Raw genomic sequence first — 10,157 nt, 5'->3', positions numbered from 1 at the left:
CCACATTTGTTCAGATCTATTTGTTTATCTTATACAGCTTTTATTTTGAAGGAGTTGTTCCATTTCAATCCCACTAATTCACGTGTTGGAGAAAACGAGGTGGCGGTCGATACAAAGCACAAAACACAGACAGGGTTTGTTTATCGGGAAGTGTACATTCTACTCTGGAGAAAAGAGAAGCAGAAGTTATGTTAGGAAAACATGTTTTAGTTTATTCCATTTGTAAGGATTGAATATTTCTTTTTCTTCATACAATACATTGTGTCTCCGCCACAAGTGAAACCACCTCACATGGAAAAGACTTCTGTCCTAGTGTAGCCAGATATTTGTCACATCATCAAAGAGGATTCAAACTTTAAACTCCAAATCAAACAGCAGTTTAAGAGAATTCTTTTACCAGCAACCATAAATGTTGCCCTAAGCAAATCTTTGTTCCCACAAATGTTCCGCTGCTCCACAGTGGAACAATAATAGTTCTGGATGGTTTTAAGTGTTCTGGATAAATAACAGTATTAAAAGAAAAAGAAATTGTGACACGACTCCAGTGAAGACTGAACCCAGAGTGAACTGAACCAAGCCCTGCTTTGATCCAGATTACTTTCATCCATCAATGTCACACCTTCTTTGCCTTTCTGGCAGCAGCGGCTGCAGCAGCAGCAGCACGCCTCTGGTTGAGGGTTTTGGTGGTAACTCTGAGTTTACGCAGCCTGAGCTGATGCAGTCTGAGCTGCAAGTCCTTGGGGAGTTTCCCTCCTTTTGCCAACATTTCTTTTAGTCTCTGTTTGGGTATCTTGGTGAGGCGGAAGTCGCAGATTGTGGGGTAGTGGTCGTACATGACCTGGCAGGTGCGGGAAGAAGGTAAGTAGCCTTCAGCGCTGGCTGTCACCCGGTACTCACCTGGATTCAGCAGCCGCCAGTAGTCACCATCACCCGCTGCAAAATAAGAGACATCAGGAGCTGCTGAACAACGGCTCGATGAAAGAAGAACACTAAAATATTACACTTCATTCTTCACTTTCCATCATTCAGCTGGCAGTTTAACATTAACATTCCTTTACATGAGAATAGAGCTCATATTAGAGAGTGACGTAAAGTAAAAGGTAAAGTTCAGTACATACACAAGTGAGCCAGCAAGTAGATTAAATATGTTTTACCTGATCTGATGTGATGATCAATGTCGTCCACTTTGATAATGGCATCTGCTATTCCAGCCTCTGTGTCTTTGTCCCGAACTACACCCTTAATTCCACGGTGAACCTATAATCAGATCAAAGAAAGAAAAAAGTGTTTAATAATTACAAGTTGAGAACAGTGAGAGTAGATCTGAATAAATAAAGAGACCTGACCTGCTCCATGTAGACTAGCAGCGACTCCCTGTTGTTCTCCCACTCTATAGGAAGTTCGCTGGCATGAGGAAATTTATCACAGGACAACTCCACCGTCACCTCAAAGCAGTTCGTGTGTAGGTAGCTGAAATCATTCATACCTGCAAGACAGAAACATTTCTAATACTTCCAAATGTGGTAGCTCCAAGTAATAAGACTGATCATTTAAATATTTGAGGCTTCTATATTTTCTCTGCTACTTAGATTAGAAGCGTTAAAAACAGTGACAACAATGAAATCTGTTAAAGTGCATAAACAATCCTTTACTTAAAGAAGCATTTACTCAACTTTTACACCAGTAAACCATGTTGGAAACCTCTCTGGCTTCATGAGGCTCAACACCCAAGCTGTGAATTATAAACCAACCTGTCATATGATAAAGGGATATTAGTATCAGACACATTCATACTTCCTGGTACGTTGTGCCAGTCGGCTCCGTTGATGATGTTGTTGTATCTGAGGAAGTCCTTGTTGTGGCAGGGCCGCCGGTCTGGGTTGGACATCACCTGTTTATACAAGATACATGTGAAATGCATATTGTGGCCGTTCAGTGCCTCAGTCCGACCCTCCCAGTAACTGCAGGTGGAGGATGAACCTGATTGGTGCTGGCGTACGCTGTGGCCAACCAGCGGAAGAAGCTCTCATCAGCAGTGGGTGTGTGCTCGCGAGGTGCCCAGTCGCGGGTCATGTCGTACGGGTAGGTGACCACCAGCTCTCCACCATGGAGGTTAGCACTTAGAACAAATGGGATGTTCTGCATCCAGTTGATGACGGCTCGGGTCTCTGATGCCACCTAATGTTGGAGCAAAAGCCTTTTTAGCTTCAGTGGGAAAATGTGTTTCTTAAACTGAGTCTTTACTCAGTCTTGCTGAAAAGATTAAACACAAGATGCATGTACAGCGAGTCAGATGTCTGTTCCTGATCATTTTAATAAAGACAAAACTATTATTTTGTAACATCATTATTATTGTAAGTGCTCAACAGGTGCCTGTCGAACCCTCATGGAATCTGCAGTGATGTGATGAACATGCTCCAAACTAAGAGTGTGCACAGTATTTAAATCTTCTAGTTTCTGTCCACACAGGTGATTTTACTTCGTCTGCTTCTCTCTGCATCTCATTTGACAGAGTGACTTCACATAGTTTCAGCTTTAATAAGCCAGAATAAGTGAAAACACCTGGATTATAAAGTACCTGCATTTCTGATTTCTGCTGTAATAAACTGGAGGATTTAACACAAGTCTCCACACCAATCGTTCCAGCTTTGCTCTGTCTTCTCTGCCTTCAGTAAAAAAGTAATAAAAACATGTTTCTAGGAAAATGAGAAGCTGGTGTCAGTTCTGTGATTGAAAACAAAAAGAAAAAATCACACAGTGACTTAAACTAACTAAACTAATTAGACCTTCAGCAGCAGTGTTAGTGTCTTCAGATCTCTGAGGTAGTTCTGAGTAGTCAGTGTGTCTGGTGTGTGTGTTTACTTACAAAGGCTTCCTCAGAGGTGTACTGCTCAGGGATGGGGAAGTAGTGGTTGATGAGTTTGGAGCGGTCCGTCTCTAGCTCGATGGCGGTCCACATGACTGAGTTGAGATCCGCAAAATTGTGGTTCATGTCAATACCTTCATAGCTGTAACGTCCCAGCGCCCAACCTGCCAGCTCTGAGCCCTGTGGATTAAAGGGGGTTGGAAGAGGCCTTTCAGGATTCCCAACATGTGCAGAGTACAGTATACGTCTTTATATCAAGGCACCTTTTTAAAGGCCATCTCGTATCCATCAGGGTTCATGGAGGGCAGCAGGTGGATGCGAGTCTCCTTTACCAGGCGGACGATGCGCTGGTCACCCCGTTTGTATTCTTTGCACATGTACTGCATGAGATTAAGCAGAAGCTCTCGGCCCAGCACCTCGTTCCCGTGCATCCCGGCGACATATCGAAACTCTGGTTCTCCTGCAGGGGAGGGTACAGAGTATTAGAATCCGACAGAATAAAGTCTGTAAGATGTTTGTTTTCTCTGATGTATTAAAAATGTGCAGTGAGGACGAGTAGCTCATCCTCAAAACCTCAGTCACCTCCAGTATTTGTGTTTTCAAAGCACAGCTGCACAGATGAGTCTCATTCACTGAGTGTTCACTGGGAAGACCTGTTTCTGTTTCTTGTTTTGTCCACATACATTACACCAGCAAGTAGCTCTGAAATGTCACATGTCCTCCTCAAAACTGTTTATGAGGAGTTTCAGCTCCTTCTAACTCAACGCTGACAGAAGTTTCTCATACTGTGGTTCAGAGAGGTGAGATGTGTTTGGTGCCTGAGTCACTGGTTGAATATTGTGGTGATTTAAAGATTTCTGTTATATATATATATATATATATATATATATATATATATATATATATATATATATATATATATATATATATATATATACGTTTTTCATTAGAACATTTATATTTCATGAAGAACAACTGTAAACAGCTTTTAATGCTGTACATGTAAAACCAATCGTCTCAATTTGCTTTTCATACTTTTCTCCATCTGAAAGGTGATAAGACTGAAGCGAACTGTGGAATTTCTTTTAGTTTAGTCTGGTTCTGTTTTGTCTTTATTTATCTTACTGTTGGAAAGTCAAATAGGTCTGAAATCCATTGTTCTGCCAGTGGGATAAGAGGGAACTTTGAAGACAAACATTGTACAATAAACTACACAGTACTGCAGCGAGGAAGACATTCAGAGAGTTGGATAAAAGTAAATATCATATAAGTGAAGGGGCAGCTCGGGGTTTGCATGTTCCTCCAGTTACCACTGAGAGAAAATCCTCAAAGTCAGTGGAACAAAGGATCAAACCAAACCACCACGGATCTGTGGAAAAAATAAATTTTTATTATAATGTGATTAAGTTATGTTAGAGATGTTATTTTAATGAATCTAATGTATAAGATTTCAGAATCTCCTGCTCTCTGCTAGTCTGTGTTGCCTTCACTGTCGAGTGTTTTGGCTGGAAAATCTCTCCACTCTGATGCCACGTGAGCAAAGTTGAAGAGGCCAAAGAAAACATTTGTACATCTGAGAGCAAAAGAACAGGAACTCTGGTCTGTTCGGGTTTCTGTTTACTACACAGACAGTCCACACAGTGCCGGACTGTGTGTGTGTAGGGGACAATAACAGCCACTGTGGAGTCCTGAGCCTTCGACCCCTCTGATCAGCTCAGTGAATTCAAAGCAGGAATGAAATGATTCCACCGTTTCACTTTCCTGCCACATGGAAGACTGAGGTTGAGCTGCTCTAACGGCAGAAATGAACCACGATGAAGGTTAAAACTGAAGTTTTCTCTCACGTCTCACCCAGTTCGTGTTTTCCAGGGTTGTCGGAGATCTCCATCACATAGAGCTTCAGACCTGTGTAACTCTTCCCGATGCTGTAGATACGGGTGATATCAGGACACTCTTCATTCACAGACTTCATCAGCTGTGAAAAAGAGGCCAAGCTGTTACTGATGTATAAAAATGGTAAATTCAATCTGTGGTGTCCTGTAACATCACAGTAGCCAATCTACCCAAAGAAACATGTTTCCACGTGTGTGTTTGCCTCTGTGGTCTGATCTCTGACCATCAGCTCCAGGACAAACCTCAAACCAGCCTCTGTAGTAGCAGCACAGTGAGGACGCTGCCATGAAGTAGTGAAACCTCCCAAACTATTTGCTCTTTGGTCAAACTGAGACCAAAACACACAAAACACACACACTGTGGGGTTTTGTTACAGTCTCTGCAAAAACCAAATGGTACATTCCTCTATTAACATGTGCCTGTAGTTTTACATGGAAATGGTGTAAATGTTTCTTGACAACAGAGTCTGATCCTGATGCAAAAAATGAAATGAATCAGAATCTAAACGTGTCTTAATGTGTTTAATCTCAAAAAAGTTCCCAATCTACTTTTTAAACACCACTACAAGAAGTCAAATCACAGCCGACATCTTCTCGTTCTGAAAGTCATCCTGAGCCCGGTTTACTCGTCCTACCGTTCTCATCTCCTTGTAGTTGTGATGTCTGAAGTCCAGTTTGTCTTTGGACTCTGTCGGCTCCGTCTGCCACGTGTAGATATTATTTGGATCTATGGAACAGGTGTATGTGTTATGACAGCCAAACAGAGCAGAAACTAGTTCAAAGTGCAAAGTCCAGCAGCCTGTACCTGGGAGTGCGCAGCCTAACACCTCAGCTCTCAGGCAGATGTCCCCCTCCGTCCCGTTCTGGTACCAGGTCTGGGGGTTGATCCGGATGTATCGCGCCACTGTAGAAGTGTTGAACAGGGCGAGGACGGGTGTCTCTGTGTCCTGGTTCCCTTCAAATATCTTTCACACACAGATTTCAAATAAAAAGCAGAAACTACAATGAGATTTAACGTTGATAGACTTCATCACTCTAATAGTTAATATTCATTCACTTCTTATTTGTATTTACTTCCTTAGATTCAGAAACAGGACGCCAAGCTGTCACTGAAGAAGTCTCCTCTTCTTTAACGATCTGTATTATACTTCTTAAGATATAATACCTTCTTATTCAGCTGTGTAGCTTCATTACACTTGATGGTCGGCGGTGACTGCAAACAATCGTGACCAAAGCTGCCTGCACACTTTCCAATCCTTTTTTTTAGCATCCAGAATTCTCTAATAATTCCTAAGTTAGTCGAATCTTGCAGCCCTGTCACTGTCAAATACATTTAGAGGAGCAGTAAGTTCACTCACAGCCTCCTCAGTCCCGTTCATAGACGATTTCCAGACCAGCGAGTCGTTACTGAACTGCACCTTGTAGGTATACACCATGTCCCAGCTGTGTATGAACAAGACACAAGTAGTTCCACATATCCATCATCTTACAAATCAAATCATGTGACACATACAAGAACAAAGAAATGTGAAGAGAGATTCACATTCGTCTATTTTACTATTGATGAAGTTAATCAGGGAGGTTTATGGAGAGAAATCAAGTTAATCAGAGGGAACTCTGTATTTCTGCATCTTAGAATGATCCGACCCAACAGGTAAAACACTAGGTAATGACACCAAGTGGTTTTTTGAAGGTGTCCACACCCTGACGAGCTCAGAGGAAAGTTTGAGAGACATTTTTTATTCTGCTCTTATAAACCTTCTGACCTCCAGATGGAGTTGCGACCCTGCAAGATGACACCGGTGAAGCGAGTCAGTCGCTGAGCATCAACCTCCAGCCACTGCTTCTTGTCTTTGTACTGAGCACACCAGGCGCCATCATAGATGTCGCCATCCTCTGTCCCAGACTTACACACACACACGCATTAAACACATAAAAAATACACAGACATGTTGTTGTTCTGCAGTGTGTAGGTGTGTAGGAGTCACCTGGATGTTGAGGCGGCCGCGGTGGGGGCCCAGGCCTCTGCGTTTGTAGGATGATGCTCTCAGCTGAGTGTCTTTGACCTTCAGTGACTCCAGACCCAGTGGAGGACATTCTGACACAGTTAACGGGGAAATGAGACATTTTTAAACAGCAAAGTGGGAACAATGAGGTAAAAAGGAGGTAGATCATTGGATCATTACTGAAAGTGAAATTATAGCTGTTGCATGTGTTTCTGTGTTAGTGCACGTTTGATTACCACATATATACACATACTGTTTAGTACATGTCTGAACACTGACTGACGGTAAGATCACATCTTAAAAGCATGAAGTTAGAAACAAGGACAATGACGAAATCTGTTGTGTTATTAGGAATAATGCACGTGTGTTGTTAACATATAATGAATCAATGATGAATAAATGATATAAATGTACAACTTTGTCGTAGCCAGTGACATTTCTTTAAAGCTGCTCACACAGACTCTCATTGTTTGGGGGGTCAGCTCGGTTCAACCTGACTCTTCCTGCCAGGAAGCTTCACTGGCTGCTAAAAAGTCTCAGGACAAGTTGTAGAAGCAGCACAAACATGTGCTAAATGTAGGTGGCGTTTACTTTAAAGACCACTTCCCCATTTAGCCTTGTAGTCCAGCTGGATCGCTGATGAGCTGTTTGTGACTCAAACCGCTGCTCAGCCCTAAAAAGTAAAATCCTCCGTTACCGTTTGGATTACAGCCAAACCACAAACTACTGAAGCTGAGACAGAGGAGACAAAACCACTGCATGTATTTAACATTAAAGAAGATGATCTGGATAAATGACATCAATACATCAAGATTGTTTGTTGCTTTGGGGGAAAAACCTTTTAAGCATCTTGTGGCCCTGAACTGCAAACAAACGTTGCTCGGCCTCATCGTTGTTTTCTGACTTCGACCGAGGAGCATTTTTATCTAAATGAAGCTAATGAAGAAAAAAGACCATGAGTCACTTTAAAACGTACAGTGGTTTGGTTTTTAGCTCACATTTTCCCTTTACTCCCCTCACACCACAGGAGGAAGACGGATAAGATGCTTGATTAAAGAAGTGTTTCCGCCCTCTAAGCCTCAGCTATAATAATATGCAGGGTTCCACTATGAAAAGCTGAGACCTTCATGTTAATATGAAGTTTGCTCTTTCACACTTTCACTCCAGACGTTGCAGCTTTCCTGTCATAGCACTCACAGCTTATCTCAGTCCTGCATTGGCTGACAGGAAAGAATGGATTTTAATGAGAATCAGCTCAGTTCTGGCATGACATGACAAGTTGCTTACTAAGCATTTACACAAGCTAATCTCTGCTTCAACCTTCCCCTTCACATACACACATTAAACCGTCTATACAGATGCTCTGTGTACACACACTTCCTCAACTGGCTTAATTCCCAGCCCCACTATACACACACATAATATATGCATGCATACACAAGAATGTGTAAAACATTGGATTTGGATAAACACACACACACACACACACACACACACACACACACACACACACACACACACACACACACGACATCTTTATGGCCGCTGACTAAAAAAATGCAGTTTTCTCTTTGCAATACTTCAGTTTTCAGTAAAACTTCTGACTTAAATACTTAAATCTCTTATGTTGTGTTCAGTGTAGGTGCAGACGAGGTGAAGCTCATTAACACACACAGCTCGTTTGTTCCACTGGTGCTCTAAGTCAGTAGTGAAGCCTTTGGTTTGCAGCAGCAGATTATGAATTAGTATTAGTGAAATTAGTACTGAACTAATTAACTGTTAATGTATTAACTGGAGATATACAGTATGCACAGAATCAGATCTGCACTTTGAACTTTACATTTGTAAATTGTTTGATGCTTCCCTGAGACCACATGAGACCACATCTTATATTTCAGCTGGTGGAAGCACTAACACAACCCTGTCTGATTGCCATACTGTATATTTTCAGACTAATCCAAATACATACGTGGAACTGTGTCCGTGGCCACAGGTGGGCTCACACTTTTTTTGACCTGGGGTTTTGCTTTCTTAACAACATGAGGCTTCTTGGTGATGACTGTGGGTTTCCTCAGGATTGTTTTACTCTTCTTTGCTACCTTAGTGCTCCTGATGGTCCTTGCTATAAAAAGGCAAAGCATTTTATTCACGTGCATGACTTCAGACTTCATCATTTAGCTATATATAACAAGAGGCTTTTAAATGTGTAGATGCTGCTCTGCCAGAGTTTCTGGATCCACACTGAATGTTTGCATCTGATTACATTTTAATCATTTATACAGAGCTACATACATACAGCGGGTTTTAAGGGGTGTGAAGGTCTTGTTCTTTGTTTCTTTTTAGTCTGAGGCATCTGGCTTTCATCAGCAGAAAATAAATGGCTAAAATGAGTGTAGGACAGCCTCCCCCATCCCCGGACACTGACTCCGACCGCAGAGATATGCAAAGACCAACAGAGCTTTTTCACACCCGGAGAATGTGCGAGTCTTTGAGGAACCCTGAGGGATTCCTTCCCTTGAAGTTGTTACTGAAACTCAGACTTCATCTGCAACTCATTAATCTACTGAACAGAGAACATGATGGTGCTCCGAGAACATGGGGAACCTCATTTCAGGCTAAAGAAGCGATGCATGTTTAAAATGTTTAAAAGGGCAGTTTGTGTTTATGGGAACAATTGAGTTTCATCTGGACATAATATAATCAGCAGATTAAAAGCTATAAATTTCTATTTAGGTGTGATCACTGTGGACTGGATATCACATGCTGCACATTTCCAAATAAATATTATACATGTATTGGGAATAAAACAAACAGGATGGGTTAAAATTCCCATGTTAAAAATATAAGATACCCTTTTTTTTATTCACTCACCTAATTCCACTGGACCCTCTTCTTCTTTCTTTCGAGGAACTGCTGTCTCTGGTATTTTACCAGGACTTTGAGCCAGAGGTTTGGTAGTTGTGGGAGGTTTAGCTGTTGACCTACTATAACTGGTTGTGAATCCTGTGGTGGAAATACCAGTGGTGTTTGGAGTGTTAGTATTTCCTGCAGAGAAAAGACTCACAGTTGTAAGAGCAGCATCTGATCCCACAGTGGATCTCACTGCAGTTGTGTTATCAGCAGGTCTTGTTGAAACAAATGATCCACAGTTCAGAGATAAAAGCAGAATGAAGTACAGAACTTCTGCCATGCTAACTCTTCCCAGCAGAGACTCGTCCAACACTGAACACTCATTCAGCCTCCCTGACCTGACACTCTGCAGCTGTCAAGGCGCACTCAGCGCAACAACCACTTCCGGTAACAGGTTTCACAAAACAAAATTGGATCAATATGTCATTAGTCATAAAATATTAGCTATCAATCAACTGCTTCAGAAAATCAGTGATGAAAATG

The 10,157-nt window shown here is 41.8% G+C and overlaps 1 protein-coding gene across 1 annotated transcript; it reads right to left on the bottom strand.

Annotated features, from left to right (window-relative positions):
- Positions 1-540: 540 nt before the first annotated feature.
- Positions 541-9,964, bottom strand: LOC113160558 (probable carboxypeptidase X1). The gene is made up of 15 exons (XM_026357873.1): positions 9,636-9,964; positions 8,734-8,886; positions 6,747-6,856; positions 6,525-6,664; positions 6,117-6,201; positions 5,564-5,723; positions 5,394-5,485; positions 4,718-4,841; positions 3,130-3,326; positions 2,867-3,046; positions 1,981-2,178; positions 1,795-1,891; positions 1,347-1,486; positions 1,155-1,257; positions 541-933 (listed from the first exon to the last, which is right to left on the bottom strand). The coding sequence occupies exons 1-15, from the start codon at positions 9,952-9,954 to the stop codon at positions 614-616; spliced, it is 2,418 nt and encodes an 805-aa protein (XP_026213658.1). The 5' UTR covers positions 9,955-9,964; the 3' UTR covers positions 541-613.
- Between the last annotated feature and the right edge of the window lie 193 nt (positions 9,965-10,157).

Source organism: Anabas testudineus, chromosome 10 (genome assembly GCF_900324465.2).
Source record: "Anabas testudineus chromosome 10, fAnaTes1.2, whole genome shotgun sequence".
NCBI lineage: Eukaryota > Metazoa > Chordata > Actinopteri > Anabantiformes > Anabantidae > Anabas > Anabas testudineus.
The sequence above is the reverse complement of the archived record's forward strand: the minus strand, read 5'-3'. Positions and strand labels throughout refer to the sequence as shown.

What these genes read in the sequence shown, in the direction of transcription:
- LOC113160558 (XM_026357873.1), bottom strand. Translation starts at nt 9,954, where the DNA reads ATGGCAGAAGTTCTGTACTTCATTCTGCTTTTATCTCTGAACTGTGGA. An exon ending in CCCTGGAAAACACGAACTGG is followed by an intron (nt 3,327 to 4,717) that starts GTGAGACGTGAG and finishes CCTCCCCTGCAG; the next exon opens with GAGAACCAGAGTTTCGATAT. An exon ending in TGATCATCACATCAGATCAG is followed by an intron (nt 934 to 1,154) that starts GTAAAACATATT and finishes CTTATTTTGCAG; the next exon opens with CGGGTGATGGTGACTACTGG.